Consider the following 21,860-nt stretch of genomic DNA (forward strand, 5'->3'; position numbering starts at 1 on the left):
TCCTCTTTTTTCATTAAAGTGGCTGTAGTTTAGTGGTGAGAATTCCACGTTGTGGCCGTGGAGACCTGGGCTCGAATCCCAGCAGCCACACTATAAAAAAATGTTTTTGCAGCTGATTTATAATTCTATTCTGCCACACTATAATTTTTTTTTTTGCAGCTGATTTGTAATTCTATTCTGAAATTGAAATTTGCAACTAGTTCATACTTTTTTTTTTACAATTGATTCATACAAGTTCATACTCTTTTTTTGGGCAATTGACTGATTTATAATTCTTTTCTGAAATTGAAATTTGCAACTGGTTCATACTTATCTTTTTTTTTTTACAATTGATTCATACAAGTTCATAAATTTTTTTTGGCAATTGATTCATACTTTGCTCGCTTGTCAATTCATACTATACATTCATAATTATCTTTTTTTTCTTTTTTGCAATTGAATTTTGTAACTGGTTCATACTTATCTTTTTTACAATTTTTTTCTCGAACGCGCAAAAGGATTGCACGTCAATATATCAACTAATTTATAATTCTATTCTGAAATTGAAATTTGCAACTGGTTCATACTTTTTTTTTACAATTGATTCATACAAGTTCATACTCTTTTTTTGGCAATTGACTGATTTATAATTCTTTTCTGAAATTGAAATTTGCAACTGGTTCATACTTATCTTTTTTTTTTTACAATTGATTCATACAAGTTCATATTTTTTTTGGCAACTGATTCATACTTTGCTCGCTTGTCGATTCATACTATACATTCATAATTATCTTTTTTTCTTTTTTGCAATTGAATTTTGTAACTGGTTCATACTTATCTTTTTTACAAATTTTTTTCTCGAAGGCGCAAAATAATTGTACGTCAATATATTAGAAGATAAGAATATTCGTTACACAACGCATTAAGCCAGACCGACTTATGCCAAGAGAGGAGGGAATCAAAAGACCAAAGGAAAAAGACTCGGAAAATACGACTCCAACCAGCGGAAAGGGGGCAGAGCCCACTACTCTCCCAATAAATCCCCAAAATTAGCAATGCTAGCTAACAACCAAAGATGGCCCTCTGAGCGGATGGACTAAAGGACCTCCGAGACCGGAGATAACGCAAAGTCGAAAACATTGGAGTTCTGTTCCTTCCATAGTTGCCACAAGACCAAGAGGATCAGAAAATCGAAGCCGTGTCGAAGATGCTCAGGCAAGCATGCCTTGGACGAAGGCCACCAAACCTGTAGATAGCTACTACGGGAGGGAGAGAGGGCAGCCCAACCAAGAGGCGACAACACACGGAGCCAGACTTGTCGAGCGAACACGCAATCGAGGAGGATGTGGTTCGCCGTCTCAAGCTCTTGAGCGCAAAAGAGGCAAACCGAGTGACTATCAATGCCGCGCTTCTAGAGGAGATCTGCCATCAAGCAGCGTCGCTGAAAAGCAAACCAGAGGAAGATCTTGCATTTTGCAGGACCCTTAGGGTGCCAGAGAAGATCAGCACAAGCAAAGGAGTGCTGTCCATAGACCATAGAAGCACATCTGGTACGCTGAACACGCAGAGTAGCGCTTGTCACTCGTCCAACGCCAAACAAAATGATCATCTTTTTTTACAATTGATTCATACTATAAGTTCATACTTTTTTATTTTTTGCAAATTGTTTCATACTATAACATTTATTTTGCAACTAATTCATACTAATCTTTTTTCAATTTATTCATACTATAAATTTATATTTTGCAACTGATGCATACTGATTTATTTATTTATTTTTATTTTTTTTTGCAGTTGATTCATACTCTTCTCGTAGACTGATTCATACTCTACGAGTAGAGTAAGCAAAGGCTTTTCTTTTTATTTCCTTTTTGCAATTCTTTGATGTTTTCCCCCTAAAATTTCGATAATACGAGATGCTAAGCAACCGAAGGCTTAGATTAAACCGTGGTCTGCACGGACGGCCAGGATGCACCGGTTTCCGCATCTCTCCCACGAGGCCCACCCCCACCCCACGACCCTCTGCCCTCTGGCCTCCGCGCCGTCGAGCGTCGATCTCCCCCCTTCGTCTCTCAACCCCCGACGAAGCCGCCAACTTCTCGCCTCCGCGAGAGATGGATCCCGACGCCGGCGGCTCCACCGCCGCTCCGCTGCCACCGGCATCAACCGCAGGTGCGCCAGTAAACCGCGGGTTTTTACTCCTTCCATTTTTGCGCATTTTGTTCTCCGCCCGTCGCCGCTAAAACCCTAGGACGTGCTGTCTCGATGCAGGCGCGTCGGCGGCGTCGGCGACGGTGGCGGAGGAAGGCGGGGGCAAGCAGGTGATTGTGGTCCTTGTGGGTCCCCCCGGCAGCGGCAAGTCCACCTTCGCCGAGGCCGTCCTAGGCGGCTCCGCCGCCGGCCGCACCTGGGCTCGCGTCTGCCAGGTGTTCACTCGCACGCTCAATCATGTGTTCCATTAGATCGTCACCTGTGCTATGAACATGATTTTTTTTCTCCCTTCCTGATCATGAATTTGATGTTTGAAGCAAAGTGGCGACTTCGAAACTGCAGCTATAGTAGTAGTAGTAGTTTAGTTCCTAATTGCATTAGTTCCATGTATCTGAATATAGTACAGAATGTAGTAGTAATACCCAAAGATGGTGGCACATAGGGAAGAAGGAAGCATTGGTAGTAATGGAATTATACATGTATATAATTCTGTGCCCACTGATTTGCATTTTGCTGTTTTACGAGTACTGTCCGTCAATGGAATTGCAGCACTGCTTGATGGAATTCTGCGTGGGTGCTTTTTTGTTGTCCAGGATACAATTGGAAATGGCAAAGCTGGGACGAAAATCCAGTGCTTGAAGGCTGCAGCAGATGCTCTGAAGGAGGGCAAGAGTGTTCTCCTTGACCGTTGCAACTTGGAACGTGAACAGCGCGCTGACTTTATGAAGCTTGGCAGCCATGTACATGTGGATGTGCATGCCGTTGTCTTGGATCTCCCTGCAAAGGTTTGTATATCGCGCTCAGTAAGCCGGACGGGCCATGAAGGAAACCTGCAAGGTGGGAGGGCTGCCATGGTTGTGAACCGCATGCTGAAGAACAAGGAAACGCCATTGCTGACTGAAGGTTTCAGTCGAATCATGTTCTGTAAGGATAACAACGAAATTAAAAAGGCTGTTGACATGTATAGTGCATTAGGGCCTTCAGATAGTCTTGATTCTGGAGTTTTCGGTCAGAATAGCAAAGGGCCTGTACAAGTTGGCATAATGAAATTTCTAAAGAAACCAGGAAGCTCTGCTGAAAAATCCGGTGGACATAAGGTTACACCGAATGAAAGCATACCGCAAATGCAAAATCATATTTCAGAACAGCAGAACCTTGAAGTTGGTGGTACCTGCACAGTGGAATCTGTAAAGGAGTTGAGCAATAGCAAGAAAATTGAAGACCAAAGTAGAGAGAGTGTTCTGTCTGATATCAGTTCGCGCACTCTGGCATTTCCATCAATTTCTACTGCTGACTTTCAGTTTGATCTTGATAGAGCATCAGACATTATAGTAGATGCAGTGGCTGACATCTTGCAGAAATATGATAATATAAGACTAGTTCTTGTAGACCTAAGCCATAAATCAAGAATACTGTCATTGGTCAAGGAAAAGGCTGCTAAGAAGAACATTAACTCCAGCAGGTTTTTCACTTTTGTGGGAGATATAACTCAGCTGCAATCAAAAGGAGGCCTTCGATGCAATGTAATTGCCAATGCTGCCAACTGGTAATTAGGACACTTCAATACTTTTAGGATCTACTACTTGTTCCAACTGAATGAAGATCTGCTTCTAGATTATATTCTTCATGTTGCAGCCTGTATCATTCTGGTTTGTTGGAGTCCACTATAATAAAAACATCTACTTGTGTATTATGGACCATAAGATAATATTTGTATGTTTCATGCAGGAGGTTAAAACCTGGAGGTGGAGGGGTTAATGCAGCAATATACAATGCCGCTGGGGAAGATTTACAACGTGCAACCAAAGAATGCGCGGACACATTGAGACCTGGGAGCTCTGTTGCTGTCCCACTTCCATCAACTTCTCCTCTGCATCAAAGGGAAGGTGTGACCCATATCATACATGTGCTTGGGCCAAACATGAACCCAATGCGACCGGATTGTCTGAAGAATGACTATACAAAAGGTTCTAAGATTCTCCATGAGGCATATACCTCACTTTTTGAGAACTTTGTAGCCATTGTCCAGAGCTGCATGGGGAAGCAGAACACCGAGCCTGCTTTAGAAAAGCCAGCAACTGCAGTGACATCACCTAATGATTCAAAAACGAAGCGAGAGTGCAAACATGATTCTGAGAGGACCAAAAAACACAAGTTGGTTCAACCCAATACATCCTCAAATCAGGCTAGAGAGGGAGATAGCAAGAGGAGTGGTGTTACCACTACTAAGACTTGGGGATCCTGGGCCCAAGCTCTTTATGAGCTTGCGATGCACCCAGAAAATTACAAGAACTCTGATTCTCTCCTAGAGATATCTGATGACTTCGTTGTTCTGAACGACCTCTATCCCAAGGTCTGTCAGCTTAAATGTACTTTCATGATTGTCATTTATGATATTTAGTGCTCCAATTGGCATCTTAGCAGCACTTCATATTTGCAGGCCAAAAGGCATGTTTTGGTTGTATCTAGGAAGGATGGTCTTGATTCTCTAGCAGATGTCAAGAAAGAACACTTACCTTTGCTGAGGAGAATGCATTCTGCTGGAGTGAAATGGGCACAGAAGTTCCTAGAGGAAGATTCATCTTTGGTATTCAGACTCGGATACCATTCGGTACTGCCTTATCTCAAAGTTTGATTCATTCGAACCATCATCCAAAAATAATGATGGTCTGATCATGCTCATATGCTTTCTGGTTTCTTCAGGTTCCATCCATGAGGCAATTGCACCTGCACATCATAAGCCAGGACTTCAACTCTGCCAGTTTGAAGAACAAGAAACACTGGAACTCCTTCACCACAACATTTTTCCTTGATTCTGTTGATGTCATTGAAGAAGTCGATCAGCGTGGATCAGCAACTATCAGCAGTGACGACAGGGTGCTCGCAATGGAGCTTCGTTGCCACAGATGCAGGAGTGCCCATCCAAATATCCCAAAGCTCAAATCCCACATTGCAAGCTGTAAATCGTCCTTCCCCTCCCATCTTCTGCAGAAAGATAGGCTGTTGTCATCATCGACAATGCATATGGATTGCACTTAGAACTCTGCGACCAATGGTCCTTCCAAGCACATTTTGTGTTTCGTGCTTCCAGAAGGATAGGAAATTAGGAAGGAATCTAGTTTTTCCTTGTTATGCCTGTCTTGCAGAATCCTGCCTTGTGATCAAACTGCAGTGCATCTGATCGTTAAAAAGAAAAACAGAGATCTGAAGTGTTGCAAGCCCTTTCTTACAAACATCTACTATCTCCGTTTTCGAAATGTTTGATGCCGTTGACTTTTTTAAACATGTTTGACCGTTCGTCTTATTCAAAAAATTTAAGTAATTATTAATTCTTTTCCTATCATTTGATTCATTGTTAAATATATTTTTATATAGGCATATAATTTTACATATTTCACAAAAGTTTTTGAATAAGACGAACGGTCAAATATGTGCTAAAAAGTCAACGGTGTTAAATATTTCGAAACGAAGGAAGTATCCCCTATTGCACACAACATCTTTGGTAATTGAGACTTGCAGTAGGGAGAGAGTTGGCTGAAGAGAGACGCACAACAACAATCGACAAGCGATTTGCCGCTAGACATTAATTATGTGACGATGCAAAACTGCAAATTGCCTTGTTGGGATCCTCCGAGTTATTAAATAGCCCTTCAGAATCTTGTTATTTAGGAGTATTAAATGTAGATTATCGATAAAACCGATTCCATAACCTCTAGGCTATTTTGTGAGACGAATCTAATGATGTATATTAATCTATGATTAGCGGCTGATTACTGTAGCATCACTGTAGCAAATTATGGATTAATATACCCTGTTAGGTTCGTCTCACAAAATAGCCTAGGGGTTATGGAATGGGTTTTGTCAGTAATCTACGTTTAATAATCCTAAATAACAAGATTCTAAAAGGCTATATAATAGCCCTCCGGATCCAGGACCTTTAATACCAGTTGCAATCTCCCCATCCAGCAAAACAACAAGCGCCGCAGCGGTTCAGTGCTTCAACTAGAGTACCACGTAGTGGGTCGTGGCAGACGATATCAGTCATCACTTGTCCTCTTCGCATGTGATGCACTTGCCTTTTTCGGTGGAAAGTTCAAAGCACAAGGATCAGTTTCGTTTCGGTATTAATAATACTACAAAGCAACCTTTGCTTTGTAATACTACCTCCGTCCTAAAATACGTACATACATAGATATCCGTGCTCAACGTTTGACCGTCCGTCTTATTTGAAAATTTTGTGAAAAATTTGAAAATATTTAGTCACACATAAAGTATTATTAATGTTTTATCATTTAATAGCAATAAAAATACTAATCATAAAAAAATTTCAAATAAGACGAACGGTCAAACGTTGAAGGTGAATAGTGCAAAACTATATTTATTTTGGGACGGAGGGAGTAGCTCCCACGATCCACTTAATCCAATCGCAATCTTAATTAAATCAGGACTGGTTAAAGTTAAGCAGAACGAATATACTTTAGGTAGTGGCCCTCTAAAATGGTGACCGCATTAGCGGCAAAATCAACATAACAATGTCAATCATCATCAATACAGACAAGCAGATTGCTCCAGTAAACGCCAGGAAGCGATGCATAATCACCATGCGGACTGCAGGTGCACGCACGCGGAGCTGCGTCCGGGCAAGGTGCCAAGCCAACCTGCGTAGCCTCTGGTCCAAAAGTTCAAGCCACTTGCTACTACTAGCCATTTCTCACGTCAGAGATGATAACACTACACATATTCTGATCCAGGATGGGATAAAGCGACAGCACCGGGATGCGCAGCGCTAGACGACGCCTTCCCTAAAAAAAATGAATCTCGAGGTGATGACTGATGATCCGTCTTGCAAGATTCAATGGCCATGCACCAGAAGATTACTGGTTTACTACTACCTCCATCCTAAAATAATTACAGCCGTGAATATCCGTGTCTAACATTGTGAATATCCGTGCCTAACATTTAACCGTCCGTCTTATTTAAAAAATTTATGAAAAATTAAAAAATATTTAGTCACACATAAAGTACTATTCATATTTTATCATCTAATAGTAATAAAAATACTAATCATAAAAAATTTTTAAATAAGACGAACGATCAAACGTAAACGTGAATAGTGCAAAACTACATTTATTTTGGGACGGAGGGAGTACCAGATTATTGCCCAGTTGACACCGATCTAGCACTTCTGAATTTCATCGCCATTCTGTCTTGCAGACAGAGACAAGTAACGGCCTCACGGGAGGAGGACCATGCAATAGTAGCCTGCCTCCTCGTGACGGATCTCGCACAGATCACAGGATTCACTGGCCGGCCATGCTCTCATCAAATCGTTACCAAGTGCCGGATAGCACATGGCAACACAAAATCAAACAGTTGGATGCAAGCTGAAAACCTCTCATAACCCTCGTAGCATTTGATTGGAGAAACAGATGTTCACAAGTAGATACAGAGCTACCGAAACTGGAAGAACAGAAACCCGAGGGAATGGACACAAGGAACATAACTGAAGGGCAAAGTGTTTACATTATTATGATTGAGCCCAGCTTGCAACTAAGTACTACTAAAAGTTTCTACTGAGGATTTGGTGGCCTGGAGTTGGCAGCAGAAACCCTCGATCCCCATTCCAGCAGCTCTTTGCTGGTGTCGTCCTTGTGCGCGATCACCTCAATGAAGCACAGGCAGTCCTTCTTCTCCCCCAGCGCCATCCCGATCGCCTCCGTCAGCTCCTCCTCGCACTTCACCTGCGCAATGTACATCATGGCAACCATCAGCAACAGTTCCTCAGATATAGGAGCATCTGCGGTCTAAGCCTCGTGTGGTGAATGTCAGGTGATCGAAGAGTTAGCATACCTTAGAAGTCCAACATTTGCCCTCTCCATTGTGGATGGCATCCACAAGGCCAGTGTAGTTCCAGTTCTTGATGACGTTGTATGGACCGTCATGGATCTCCACCTCAATGGTGTACCCGCCGTTGTTGATCAGGAAGATTATGCTGTTCTGTGCACAGCGAATCATTGTTGACACATCCTGTGCCGTCACCTGCAGGAAATTACCACGATCACACATCAGTAACATGCCATCATATTAGCAACATATCTGATCAAAAGATCAAGTGATCACGGTGCTTCACCTGGAAACTCCCATCACCAATACAGGCAATCACACGCTTGTCCTTAGCGCCCTGAGCATATCCGAGCAATGCACCCACTGACCATCCAATGGAACCATACTGCATTTGGAATTCATACCTGCAGCATGCAATAAACCACTCAGTATATTCACCAAGAACATTGTAAAACCATTCACAACAGGGTTGTAGCAAGTTTCAGAATGCTCACCCGCAGCCCTCAGGGAGCTTCAGCTTCTGGCAATTAAACCAGGAGTCACCAGTCTCGGCAATCACAGCACTGTCACTGTTCAGCATCTTCTGGACGTGCTTGAAGAGCACATTGACGCGCAGCGGCTCATTTGGCTCGCTCTCCAGCGGCTGGCCCTCAGGCACGAAGATCCTCTTGTAGTTCTCGTAAGCAGTGGTGTTCTTGTTGACGCGCTTAGCCAGCTCAGATAAGAACTCCTTCATCATGACGCACCCAAACGCCGGGCCATTCCCGACGATGACACGCTCCGGTTGCACAATTATGGCCTTGTCCTTCTTGAGGAGGAAGGAGTAGCCGACAGAGCTGTAGTCATTGAAGATTGGCCCTGCGAAGAGGTAGGCGTCGGCCGACTCGACGATCTCGGCACAGAAGGCCGTGCTGACGGCACCCCAGTAGGTGCCGATGAAGTGGGGGTGCGTCTCCGGCACGAGCCCCTTGGCCGACGGCATCACCGCGTAGGCGTAGCCACTGGCATCAACAAGGTCGACGAAGGCCTTCCCTGCCTTTGCCACACGCAGCTTGGGGCCGCCAACGAGCACCGGCTTCACCGCCTTGTTCAGGAACTCGACAGTGGCCTCCACCGCAGCCTCCAGACCCATCTTGTTACTCAACCTGCAATGCCACAATTTCATCAGACGAACTGAAAATCTGAAATGCAATGGTACAACCAAACTCATAGCCACAATTTCATCAGACAAACTGAAAATCTGAAATGCAATGGTACAACCAATTTCATAGCATCGAATCAAAAATCTGAAATGCATTGGTACAACCAATCTTATAGCATCGAACTGAAGTGAAATATTACAACATATTGAAATCATCAGACAACTTCCGGTACTGTATCAAATATGCACGATCTCAATACTTATAATTCAACCAGGCGTCCTTTTGGGGGTAAATAATATCCTACGCTCTTGAATCGAGACATGGCATGACAAAATTGGTAGATTATGGGGATAAGCTTCATGATAAAACGGAGAGGGGTACCTGGGGGCGAGGAAGAAGGGGACGGGGTCGCGGCTAAACGTGGGGTGAGGCAGCCCTGGGAGATTGCAGCTGATGCTGAGGTACACAGGCTTGCTCTCCCGCAGCGCCGTCGCGATGGCGGTGTCGATCTGCTCGTGCGCATCCTCCAGATTGGTCACCACCGCCTGAATCCACAAACATTAGCAAACCATCGATCGATCCAACCAAATCTGCAACCCAAGAAATTAGGGGGAAATCCGAGGAGGAGCAGAGGGGGGGACACGTACCTGGTGGCAAGTGACGGTCTGGAAGCAGCGGAGCTCCTGGGAGAAGTCCGGGAGGCCGATGGTGTGGTGGAGGATGCGGTTGGTGCCGTAGTCGTTGGAGTTCGGCCCTCCGGCGATGCAGATGACCGGCAGGTTCTCGCTGTACGCGCCGGCGATGGCGTTGAGCACGCTGAGTCCGCCGACGGTGAACGTGACGGCGCAGGCGCCGACGCCGCGCGCGCGGGCGTAGCCGTCGGCCGCGTACCCGGCGTTGAGCTCGTTACAGCAGCCGACGAGGCGCAGCCCGGGCTCGGCGATCAGGTGGTCGAGCAGCGTGAGGTTGAAGTCCCCGGGCACGGCGAACACGTCGCTGACGCCCACCTGCACCAGCCGCCTCGCCAGGTGCCGCCCCAGCGACGCCTCGCCGGCCGACACGGGCGCGGGGCGCGCCGAGGTCATCGGGCACCCCACCGCCGACGCCGGGCACCCCACCGCGCCGTTGTCCGCCGCCGCCGCCGCCCCGTCCACGGATCCGATATGGGTCTCCATCAAGATCCGATAAACCTCCCCGGGGAAGAAGCAGCAACCGCTACACTAGTGATGACTGGAATGCGTGTAAAAGTCTCGGAATATATTACAGATTCCTGGACTTGTATGAGGTTTTTGGCTTTGACGCTATTTGACGCTTGTTGGGTATGGTTCGGTGGATGGATGGATTCAGCGGTGGGGAGGAATGTGTCTCGTTTTATACCATGGAGGCGGGGGCAGATCGAGAATTGGTGTGGAAACCCAGGGGCTTCCGTGCAAAAACCTGTATTCCTTTCGACGAAAACCACGGGCGAGATTGGGGTGGGGGAGGCCGGCGCGCCGGTGATCTCGCGGGCGATGCGATCTGCTCGGTGGGGCAGCGTGGCTTGGGGCCCGCGCGTCGGTGACTCGCGGTCTCTCCAGAATCCAGATTCGCGACGGAAATGGTTTCGTCGCGATCAGGGGAAGGCGGGGGCGTGTGCGGTGCGGCGGCGGCGGTGGTGTTTTCTGGTTTTGCGACGCAAGTCGTGCGGCGGTTTTGGTTTTGTTTGCTGCGCAAGGTGGACTCGTTTTGGGCTGCGTGGCAAAGGTGTAGGCGGCGGCGGAAAGCCACGCTAGCCAGTAGCTCCAGCCCGCCACATCAGACGTGGTCACGTGGCTCGCCTGAGGCATCCTGATCCCGCACAGGGAGGCGTAGCGGCGCGTAGAGCCGCTTTCTGCATTGTGTCCGCTACCATGGATGACGCATGAGAGCAGAAATAATAGTAAACTATTAGAGCACCCGTAATGATAAAGTAATGTGTTTTCTATAAAATATATACATCTTAGCAATAAACTAGATTAATAGTAAACCACCTCAATAGTATGTCTCCATGGGTATCTATAGCTCTCTCATGTCTTATCTCGTTTTTCTCTATAGACTATCTCTAAGTTAGTAGATAGCTTTGCTCTCTCTTCATTTAATATCTTCCAAGTAGGAAAATATGCTGACATGGATCTCTTGTAAAGAGCCTATAGATAACCATTGTGGGTGCTCTTAATCAGCTATAAATATATTTTAATGAGATAAAAGATAAGAGAGAAGAGAAACGGGCTGCAGATCTGTAGCCAGCTGCAGTGCGGACTCCAAGACATGATGTGTGTATGACAGGTGGGACCATATATTAATAGTATAGTAAGCAACTATTGTATGAATTGGTTATTCGATTAGCTATAAATGAATTGGAGCTTATAGTTGGCTATACTATTAAACTTGCTCTGACGGTTGTAGTGCACGAATTTAATCAAATCGAATCTTTTTTTTTTGGGTAGAAAGATGAAGGGCGAAAAATTGCAGGATTGAGATAATTAAAAAAAGTAAGATAAACATATTTTTTTACAGGATTGTAAATGGTCGATTTGCCTAGTGTTGTTGTAAAAATCATGGAGTTGAAAGATATTATTATGTGTCATTGATATGTAGGTCCTGGTAACACATATCATTCTCATGAACAATGGTTTTGAAACCTGCGTACGTTTGTAGTGGAATTTCTCAAACTTTTTCAATTGTAAAACACATGAAAATATAAAAATGGTGTTTAGGTATACTCAAAGGGAACTTCCATGGAGGACCTCGTGTTAAATTTTCTATAAAATTTAGGCATTCCATAGAAATTTCATATGATCGAATGATATCCACCACTTTATTTCAAATGGTTAGTTAGGAAAAAAATGTTATTATTGGAACAAAAATCTTCAAATTCATAATACTAACATTAGCAGTGGAGGCGACGAGTCTACCACCACCACCACCACCACTAACTTATGAAGTAGGCTATAAGTTACTGTATTTTGAGATGAATGGAGTAATTGACTTATACTTCCTTGTCTCTCTTTGCGATTACTATTGTTTACTTTTTAGATAACACGAACTTTTTACTTATTTCTAATACCAACTTTTTAGATGTTTGAGAACAATTTTATTTTACAAATTAAATAATTTGATAATAAAATGATAGTAAATATGCCTAGGTGTCACTGCCTTATTAGGTTGCCAATTACTATATCGTAAGACCATGAACCTTTCGTGCGCTGTCCCCTTTTTCTCTCCTTTAACATTTTCATTTTATTGGTGCCTCCGTGCCGTGTCATTTTTCTTGTTTCTAGTGGTTCTGCCATCTGACAATTAACCTCGTCCTGTCGTTGACGACTCACCTTCTTCACCGCTCACTGTCACCACGTTTTTTTTTTAATTTGAAACCATACCATTATAATTTTGTAAAGTTTGAGATATGCCATATGTATCTCAATGACATGTAGAATCCACATGAGTCAATGACATGTGAGTCAGAATGACATATTTTAAATTTTACAAAATTATAATGACATGCTTTCAATTTTCCTTTTTTTTCTAAGAGAAACCACTGTTTTATGCATGCGAGCTATTATGGTATGGTTGTAACTCGGTGGAACGGCTAGTAAAAATGATCCACAGACATGGCAAATTCCGAGCGCCGTTCGATGGTAAGACAAACGACTGAAATACCTGCCGTAACACTTAAATATTAACTAAAATAATATTCTCACAAGAAAATGTCAAGCTAGCCTAAATGCCTAATAGAGGAACCAGCACAATCTCAAGTTGCAAAACGAAACCCAGCACACACTCTTCTGTAAACACACCGCAGACTTAAAACTGTCTGCATGCGCGGCTCTCCGGACTCCCGAGTGGCCAAAGCGGCGACGAGGCCACGAGGGTGTGCATCGGAAGACGATTAGCATTGCAAGCAGGCAGCAAGAGCAAACCCACCGTCGCGAAAAAGCAGCAGCGCCAAACAACGTCGCCGCCCGTACGGGCGGCTGCTCCCGCTGGTTTTCTGGTTCCCCAGTGGCACTTGATGACTTGAACGAACTACACCAGGAAGCATCGGGCGCTCCGTTCCAAGAGAGAGAGAGAGAGAGAGAGAGAGAGAGAAATATCGCGGTATAGCAGCGCGCTGCGAGTTGTGGTTAGGTGCTCAGCCGTCACGATCCGACGAGCCGGCATAGTTGCATGAAAGGCATCATTTTTTCAACCTGATCGTCCCCATCTGACATTGAAAGCTTTGACGGAAAAGATTTGATTATTCAAGATCCAACCACTAGGGACAACACAAACCGCTCCATGGCTCACCTGATGACCTGAAACGCTGGAATCATAGGATGGGCGGAGGACTCCTGATACTGGAGGCGCCAGCCGCCACCGATCGAGATTCGAGAAGGAGGAGGAGCGGCTGCCCCCAACTTGTTTTCGTCTCTCTCCGTTGCGTCGTCGTGCGACTCGAAGAGTCAAACCCCGTGGGCTCTTGTACGACTTCCGTAGTTCCGTTGGCCAGCTTGGGTATCAGGGTACACGTGCTACACTTTTAGAGCGTTCACAATGCACCGACTTGACGTTCAGCCCCAACATGTCAGCTCGGAGATTTCTCTCCACCTGAATATTAAGCTCTACGTTCTTCGTCATAGTTGTAGGTCTGAGCCCACAACATTGTGTCCCGCACCATCAAGAAACGGAGAGAGAGGACAGGAGGGGAGGGCTGAGCTCGTTGGGTACTTGGCCGTGCCGACGACGTATCAACCGTGGATGAAGGTTGCCGCCGTTCTTGTCCGCCGCCGCTGCCCGACGCCAAATCTGGTGAGCTCGGTGGATGCGGACGAAGAGGAGGGGCGCAAGCTCAACAGGGTGGCGGCGGTGACACGTCCCAACGGTAGCCACCTCGATCTGTGCCGCCGTTGTTAGGGGCAGGGGCGGACCCAGACCTAGGGTAAGCTGGGCCACGGCCCGGGGCCTGGGATGAAAGGCCCATTGAGAAGTATGCATTTTCATCAGGACTAAGTCTATTTGGCCTCATTTTTCACCATGTAAACTTGTGTTGGGCTGAGATTTCCATGGGGCGGCCGCGGTTAGGGGAGGAGGAGAGGGAGGCGACGGAGAGGGAGAGGACCCTACCGAGATCAGCTGCTCGGCGCCGCCACCGCTCCGCTGCGCCGCTCTACTCCGTTGTGCTGCTGTCGTCCACAGTTTCCGCCCCGACGAGGAGAAGTGGAAGCGTGGACTTTGTCTTGACCTCGTCGACGTCCATCTTCGTCTCGCTCACCAGAGGAGTGGTGCTGGCCGGGTCACCCGGCCGCCGGCGCCGTCGTCGCTCGGGCCACCCCGCCCGCCGCCTTCGTCACCGCTCGGGCCGCCCGGTGTCGTCGCCGTTGGGACCAGGTTGCCCGGCCACCCGGCGCCGTCGCCGGGCCACCCCGCCTGCCGCCTTCGCCACTGTCGGACCGCCCGATGTCGTCGCTGCTAGGACCGCTTCACCGGCCGCCGCTACTCAACTCGGTTTCTCCGATCTCACTTGGGGAAAGAATGAGTGGAGAGAGAGAGATTGGGAATTGGGAGATGAAAAATGAGAGATGGTACTGGCGGGACCCACTACAAGCAACTTGCACTTTGGAGTATGTAGCTTACCACGTTCTTAGTCTATGTTTTTTTTGAAACCTAAGGCGGAACTTTGTTCCACAGTTATATTTAGAAGAAGAGAATTGACCCAGTTTATAAGAAAAACCGGGGCCAAAAACCATATAGCTGCACGGTTAATTAAAGGAAAACCGGCTAAAACCCACATGTCGGTGATATGGGTCTAGGGGTACGCGCAGTAGAAGGAAGTCGCCTTCCCGTCTGGCCACGTGGCTGCACGGCCTGGCCTTCCCCCGCCCCTCGGGGGGCGATTAGGTAGCGCTAAGGTGGCCAGGGGGACTCGGGGTGTCACGTCACGGCCCTCGGGCCCTCGGGGTGCAGCAAGCGAGTTCAAGCACGATATTCTACGGACTAGTCTATCTCTCCGCGGCGTGGACCGTAGACAAGAAGCGTGGTTGGTTCACCGTCGGTTAGCCCTCGAGGCGTCCCTCAACTACCAGCAGAGGCGGCTCAGGCGGTAGATCTACCTCCTCAGAGAGCTTCAGAAGCTGGCTCACTTGGTGTAGCCCTACTATGACACTCTCCGTAAGTCATACTATTCCGTTTTTTTGGAACAATTGTTATTTCTTACTCCCTCTGTCTCATAATACAAGAGATTTTGACTTTTTACTTGTATTGTTTGACTATTTGTCTTATTAAAAAATTTTGAAATTATTATTTATTTTATTTGTGACTTACTTTATTATCTAAAGTATTTTAAACTTAACTTTTCATTTTTTATATTCGCACAAATTTTTTGAATGAGACGAGTGGTCAAACAGTGCAAGTAAAAAATCAAAATCCCTTATACTATGGTACGGAGGGAGTACTATGATACTAGTGCATTCATCTCACAATACTTCTCTGTTGTCGTTTTGAGTGCTGGTTGCCCCAGCAGGTTACTGAGACAGTCGACGTTCAGTATCGAACTCACCGTTCTGAAGGTACATTCGCTAACCGCTAGAATCTATTATATTACTAAATCACTAGAAAAAGGAGCCTCCATATTCGTTCTCATTGTCTAGAAATTCTCACATTAATCGGAGAAAAAGAAAAAGTAAAGTCTATATAGAAATACAATTTAGAAATAGCTAAAATTCGGAATTAAAAAATAATGAATATTAGAAGAGCAGACTAGAGTCCATATAAAAATACAATTAGAAAGTAACTGAAATTCGAAATTAAAACTAAGGAATATTACAAGTAGAGCATAGAGTACATATAGAAATACAATTAAGAAAAAAAATAGAAATTCGGAATTAGAAAATAAGGAATATTAGAAGTAGAGTATAGAGTCCATATAGAAATACAATTAAGAAAAAAAAAAGAAATTCGGAATTAAAAAATAAGGAATATTAGAAGTAGAGTATAGAGTCTATATAGGAATTTAAAACTAACTAAAATTTGGGATAAACATAATAAAATTAAAAGTAGAGTTTAGAGTCCGTATAAAAATATAATTTACAAATAAATAAAATTCAAAATTAAGAAAAACATGGAAAGAAGAGTTTAAAGTCAATATAGGAATACAATTTAGAAGTAACTGAAATTCGAAATTAAAAATTAAAGAATATTGAAAGAGGGGTTTAGAGTACAATTAGAAATAATAAAAAACCATAAATAAAAAATAAATAATATCAGAAGAAGAGCCTAGAGTCTATATAGAAATACAATTTACAGACAATTCGGAATTAAAAAAAATAATATTAAAAGACGAGTCTAGAGTCCATATTGGAATATATATAATTTACAAATAACTAAAATTTGATATTAAAATAATTAATAACTAACACGTATATAAAATACAATATGAATATTACACATTAGTAGTTTTGTAAAGCTATTGCAAAATTTAAAACTATATTATCATTTTAATATATTTGAATAATATAATGAGAAAACATATATGCTATTATATGAGAGAAAATGTAATGATGCTAACCGTGTAATCTGCGCGAGTCACCATGCTAGTTATGCTGAAACATTCTTGTTCCAATTGCAATTAAATTGTAGAGCATTTGATTTATCCATGGTTTGTGTTTACACGTGTACCAATGCAATAACTTGTTGGGTCATTAAACAATTCAAGTTGAAAGTACTTTTTCTTGGTTTGCAGTCAAACTTGTAGGCCATTTGAAAAGTAAATGCAAATGCAAAAAGTAAATATTATCTTAATCAACCCCTCCAGTAATAAGTAGTACTCTCTCCGTACTTGTAAAGAAATTCGTTTTGGACAGCGACACGGTCTCTAAAACATAACTTTGACTTCTTGTTTTTATAAAACTATTTATTGAAAAGTTGTATATTCATATTTTTATGAAAATATTTTTTAAGACAAATCTATTCATATAATTTTTACATTTTCAAACTGAACAACTTAAGAGTTATTCATGATTTATATTACTAAGATTTGACTTAAACATTGTGGTAAACAACTTCTTTTATGAATACGGAGTGAATACGGAGTAGTATGTCATAACTCAGGACTTAGTAGTTGAATACTGTTAAAAGAGTACAGTAGGAGTACTTTTCATCTCAATCTGCATATCTCACTTTTATACTTACTATTATAATCCGGGTTCGTATAGTCTAACATTGCATAGTAATGGCAGGGGGTGACATTCTCCCCATCCTGGCCATCTGTTGACATATCAACGGCTCCTAGATTAAATTGCATCATCCTACGACACGTGTCTATCCTTTCTTCCACACCCTTCTTCTTCCACTGCTCACAGCTGCTCCATTGCCAAGTCCTCCGCTGCTACTCCTCTGGATAGCTGTGGCCATGCTCCGTGGAGAGCTTGCGCAGCACAGCTCGCAGCCTCGCACCGTGGCGCCGCCCATAGCTGCGATCTAAAGCTCGTTATTTGTATGGAAGTCATTAATGCTTTTATATGTTCACTTAGCCGTGGGTGTTTCTTCATTTTAGGGTGACTTGGATAGTCATGGCATGAATTTTGGAAATACATTTTGGACTGATCAAGAAATCTGAAGATGCAATGGATTTAACTTGGTGTTGTCCTCCTGCTTACTTTACAGAAGTACTGTAAATCTTATGTTTTGAAGTCTTTAGACATATAATTATAGAACTTGTATTAATTTGAGTTCTAAGATTCTCAGAGTGGACAATGAAATGTTTTAGTTCACTCTAACTTCCAAATCAACATCTAGAATGTCAAAAGGGGATTTTTTTTTCTTTTATGTACGTTCTTGCCAGCGATCCGGAGCTTGCAGCATCACAGGCATCCTTGGGGGCCTCGTGCACGATCGCATCCACACAACAAAATGACCATCCTAGAACCGGCTTACTTGGTGATGGTGTCCCATCAACGCGAGCTCCATGGATCCCTGCAAAGGGGAAAAACACAAGCTCCAGGCCGCAGCTATTGATGGCGGCACGAAAACACGAACTTCAGGTCGCAGCTATGGGCGGCGCCACGGTGCGAGGCTGCGAGCTGTGCTGCGCAAGCTCTCCACGGAGCATGGCCACAGCTATCCAGAGGAGTAGCAGCAGAGGACTTGGCAATGGAGCAGCAGTGAGCAGTGGAAGAAGAAGGTTGTGGAAGAAAGGATAGACACGTGTCGTAGGATGATGCAATTTAATCTAGGAGCCGTTGATATATCTACAGATGGCCAGGATGGGGAGAATGTCACCCCCTGCCATTACTATGCAATGTTAGACGATACGAACCCTTATAATCCCTCCTTTCCAAATTAATCATCATATAACAAAATCTAGAATTTTTCAAATTGATCATCATATAACTGTATGGACACAAATTTCATCAAAATACAATTAATACATCATGGGAGAATGTATATATGCTAGAGTGTAATTGACATGGTGTTTTAATTGATACATGCATTGTGGGAGAATGTATGCATGATGTCTTAATTGATGTAATTTAAATTATTCTTGGTCTCAACGCATAAATATATATGATGATTATTTTGGGATTGAGGGAGTAGTATAAGAGCAGGTACAATAGCAGGCTATAAGTCAGCTGCAAACATATTTTAAGGAGATAAATAAGGAGAGAGAAAAGCAGCAGACTACAGATTTGTAGCCAGCTGTAGCACGGACTCCAAGACGTATTGTGTGTATGGCAGGTGGGACAAGGCATTAATAGTGCGGTATGTAACTATTGTATGAATGAGCTATTAGATTAGCTAGAGATGAATTAGAGTTAGTAGTTGGCTATACTATTAAACCTGCTCTAAGACAGTGAGAGAATAATATATGGTCCAAAAAATTTTTGACTACTGTTTTCGATTGTGTGCTTAACAAAACTAACCGCGAATATAATCCTGTTTTGCAGCTCGCGAATATAATCAGATTTTTACAAAGACTCAAGAATTCGGAAGCCTGGCCACGGATGATCAACAATCAGGCCGTGCAGAATCTAACTGGCACAGTCAGATCTTGGCATGAATTGGCGTAGTGAAAATATTTCTTGTTTTGTCGAAAAAAATATTTTCTTGCAAAAAGCTTTTAAAAAACACACTCCCACATTGACAAGCTTCTCTTCGCAGCAGCAACAACCATAACAATTAGGGATGGCGTGAAAGTAAGCTTTTGGGACTCGGCCTGGCTAGAGGGAGGAGACTACGCGATGTTGCGCCGCTTATCTACAAGGCCTCCAAGAAAAAGAACAGAACACTTCAACACGCTTTGCACACTGACCAATGGCTGCTTGACCTTGATCTCCAGTCGATCTTGAACTGGATGACGCACATGATTGATCAGCTCGTCAAGGTCTGGACCGCTGCCTGGGCAGTTCAGCTAATAGAGCACCAGGAGGACAACATAACATGGAAGCTCACCAGCCACAGAGAATATACGGCTGCATCCGCATACAAAGTACAACTCCTCGGCTCGACAGCTACAAACTTTAACGCCTTAATTTGGAAGGCCTGGGCACCATGAAAATGTAAAATCTTCACTTAGCTAATCATCCAAAATAGAGTCTGGACCTCCGACCGGCTACAAACGAGAGGCTGGCCAAATGGCTCCATTTGCCCCTTATGTCGTCAAACCCAGGAGACGGCAATTCACCTACTTGCGGAGTGTCGGTACACAAGAAGGATTTAGAAGACCCTTGCGGGCTGGGTTGCGTGCGACCAACTGCACCCCAATCATGGCAGCAAGCGCGGACGGTGCATGAATGGTGGGAAAATACCACGGCCTTAAGAGGCGTTCCCTTGAAGGCTCTCCGCACCCTTACATTGCTTGTGGCATGGGAGATCTGGAATGAAAGAAATCGCAGAACCTTCCAGTAAAAGGAGCTCTCGGCGATCAACCTGATGGCCAAAATCAAAGAGGAGGCCAAAACTTTGGTTTTGGCGGGCGCGAAAAACCTGAGAAGTTGGCTTATTCTATAGTCAGCTAGGGCCAAAGGCCTTTGCTTTTTCTTTCTCTTTTGGCTTAGGCCTCTGTACAGTTTACTTCTTTATTCAATGAAATTGGCGACTCGCTGATTCGTTAAAAAAACACACTCCCTCTATAAAAACAAATCACTGTAGCATTGCCGAATAGACTGAACAATTTAAACAGTAAATAACTTGTTTCCTCAATGAGATTTACCACTTCTCATCCACATGCATATTGCAACTTGACCCTTCTTTTCCTTTCGAAAGAAAAAAAAAACTTAACCTATAAGCACACGTGTAACGGCAAAAAAAAAAAATCCACGTATGCCTTTTGGATAAGTAAACATGCACGTACACGGATTGATTTGGGTTTCTACCATGACTACACACTCCCCTAATATATTTACTCCAACCAGCCAGTGAGAATATTATTACTGACCGTGCGTTTCTCTTGTAGTGCGCTACTCCTGATCGAAACGGCCGTGGCCATCGTCGTTGGCGGTTGATCTCCATCGACGTCGTCGATGGCCGTGGTCGTAGCCGGAGCAAGCTCGATCGTCACCGTGTCCTTGTGATCTACGGCGGCGCCATCGTCGTCCTCCTGGCCGCCGTCGAACTCCAGTGCGGCAGTCGCGACTTCGACGGCGGCGGCCATGTCCACTAATTCCCGTCCTAATCGGACTGGACGGAAGGTGGCTTGGAACTCTAGCAACTCGTCGTGCGCCTGGCGGCACCTCTCCATGTCCTGCCTGTGCTGCGCCTCCAGCTCCGTGTACCTCCGGACCACGCGGGCCAGCTCGCTCTCCCCGCCCGGATAAAACCGGTCGCAGAGGAGCCGCACCGTGACGTCGGTGGCGGAGTAGTCACCGTCGTCGCCGTCGGCTCCGGCGGCCTCTGGCTGGCGGTCCTCCTCCCGCTCCTGGGTGCTGCTCGACGTCGCGTCCATGGTTTGTGGTCGACTATTGCTCGACCGGTCGATCGGTTAATTTGTGGCTTGGTTGGTCCCCGGCCTACCGGCCAGAATTTGTAGCCCGATCGATGCCCGTGTCCGAGTCCGACGGTGCAATAATCATTGCGAGTCCCACTCGGAGTACAAGATGAGCAAAATTTGCAAGGACCCTTCCCTTAATTAAGGGATTGTATTCCGTTCAAAATTTTTTTTAAGGGATTGTGGAGAGAATCTATTCTTATGTCTTATTTCCTCCGTCCCATTTTAAGTACATTTATGGTTTCCTGTACCTAACTAACTGTCCGTTTTATTTAAGAAAAAATTAAAAAAAAACAGAAGTCGCGCATAAAGTTCTATTCATGTTTTATCATCTCATGACAACCAAAATAGCATTTATAAAAAAAATTCAAATAAGACGGATGATCAAAGTTAGACACGGAAACTCATGGTTGTGTTAGCTACGATCTTCGGGAGAATCGGGAAACCGATTCACCTATGCACCCTGATCGGGGGCGCCAACCTTACAAGGCAGTGGGCCCCTCCCATGCACGCTATATATATTAAGAGGGGAGCCGCCGGGCACGCTAACCAAGGTTCGCCATGTACTCGCACTCCTCACGTAAAACCCTAAAAGTCCCTTCGATCTGAGAAGCGCTGAAGTGGGGGGAAACGCTCACTGTTGCCGTCGCCATCCTCACTAACGTCGTCGACCCCACATCATCGCATTTATTTTTATTTTTATTTTA

At 44.6% G+C, this 21,860-nt stretch overlaps 3 protein-coding genes and 1 non-coding gene across 6 annotated transcripts; 2 read left to right on the top strand and 2 right to left on the bottom strand.

Annotated features, from left to right (window-relative positions):
• The first annotated feature begins 18 nt into the window (after window positions 1-18).
• On the top strand, window positions 19-90 carry TRNAH-GUG (transfer RNA histidin (anticodon GUG)). Its single transcript has one exon. It is a non-coding gene; the product is annotated as a tRNA-His (tRNA).
• A 1,929-nt stretch (window positions 91-2,019) lies between these two features.
• On the top strand, window positions 2,020-5,322 carry LOC127769025 (transcription factor bHLH140). The gene is made up of 6 exons (XM_052294717.1): window positions 2,020-2,151; window positions 2,251-2,405; window positions 2,784-3,736; window positions 3,919-4,543; window positions 4,631-4,801; window positions 4,894-5,322. The coding sequence occupies exons 1-6, from the start codon at window positions 2,094-2,096 to the stop codon at window positions 5,227-5,229; spliced, it is 2,298 nt and encodes a 765-aa protein (XP_052150677.1). The 5' UTR covers window positions 2,020-2,093; the 3' UTR covers window positions 5,230-5,322.
• A 2,246-nt stretch (window positions 5,323-7,568) lies between these two features.
• Window positions 7,569-10,528, bottom strand: LOC127767376 (pyruvate decarboxylase 2). Its single transcript, XM_052292694.1, has 6 exons — window positions 9,824-10,528; window positions 9,558-9,721; window positions 8,529-9,179; window positions 8,321-8,438; window positions 8,041-8,229; window positions 7,569-7,931 (listed from the first exon to the last, which is right to left on the bottom strand). The coding sequence occupies exons 1-6, from the start codon at window positions 10,349-10,351 to the stop codon at window positions 7,761-7,763; spliced, it is 1,821 nt and encodes a 606-aa protein (XP_052148654.1). The 5' UTR covers window positions 10,352-10,528; the 3' UTR covers window positions 7,569-7,760.
• Window positions 10,529-17,314: 6,786 nt separating this feature from the next.
• On the bottom strand, window positions 17,315-21,268 carry LOC127766051 (uncharacterized). Of its 3 annotated transcripts, none has more exons than XM_052291066.1 (2): window positions 20,605-21,268; window positions 17,315-17,648 (listed from the first exon to the last, which is right to left on the bottom strand). In XM_052291066.1, the coding sequence occupies exons 1-2, from the start codon at window positions 21,109-21,111 to the stop codon at window positions 17,490-17,492; spliced, it is 666 nt and encodes a 221-aa protein (XP_052147026.1). In that variant the 5' UTR covers window positions 21,112-21,268; the 3' UTR covers window positions 17,315-17,489. The 3 variants fall into 3 exon arrangements, with proteins under 3 accessions (XP_052147026.1, XP_052147027.1, XP_052147028.1); XM_052291067.1 differs by having other exon boundaries at window positions 17,315-17,641; window positions 20,605-21,267; XM_052291068.1 differs by lacking the exon at window positions 17,315-17,648 and adding an exon at window positions 17,661-20,422 and having other exon boundaries at window positions 20,605-21,266.
• Window positions 21,269-21,860: the final 592 nt, after the last annotated feature.

This window comes from Oryza glaberrima, chromosome 3 (assembly GCF_000147395.1).
Source record: "Oryza glaberrima chromosome 3, OglaRS2, whole genome shotgun sequence".
NCBI classification, from domain to species: Eukaryota; Viridiplantae; Streptophyta; class Magnoliopsida; order Poales; family Poaceae; genus Oryza; species Oryza glaberrima.

What these genes read in the sequence shown, in the direction of transcription:
- LOC127769025 (XM_052294717.1), top strand. Translation starts at nt 2,094, where the DNA reads ATGGATCCCGACGCCGGCGGCTCCACCGCCGCTCCGCTGCCACCGGCA. An exon ending in CCTGGGCTCGCGTCTGCCAG is followed by an intron (nt 2,406 to 2,783) that starts GTGTTCACTCGC and finishes TTTGTTGTCCAG; the next exon opens with GATACAATTGGAAATGGCAA. An exon ending in TCAGACTCGGATACCATTCG is followed by an intron (nt 4,802 to 4,893) that starts GTACTGCCTTAT and finishes TGGTTTCTTCAG; the next exon opens with GTTCCATCCATGAGGCAATT.
- LOC127767376 (XM_052292694.1), bottom strand. Translation starts at nt 10,351, where the DNA reads ATGGAGACCCATATCGGATCCGTGGACGGGGCGGCGGCGGCGGCGGAC. An exon ending in AAGCTCCCTGAGGGCTGCGG is followed by an intron (nt 8,439 to 8,528) that starts GTGAGCATTCTG and finishes TGCATGCTGCAG; the next exon opens with GTATGAATTCCAAATGCAGT. An exon ending in TTGGTGATGGGAGTTTCCAG is followed by an intron (nt 8,230 to 8,320) that starts GTGAAGCACCGT and finishes AATTTCCTGCAG; the next exon opens with GTGACGGCACAGGATGTGTC.
- LOC127766051 (XM_052291066.1), bottom strand. Translation starts at nt 21,111, where the DNA reads ATGGACGCGACGTCGAGCAGCACCCAGGAGCGGGAGGAGGACCGCCAG. An exon ending in CACTACAAGAGAAACGCACG is followed by an intron (nt 17,649 to 20,604) that starts GTCAGTAATAAT and finishes AACGAGCTTTAG; the next exon opens with ATCGCAGCTATGGGCGGCGC.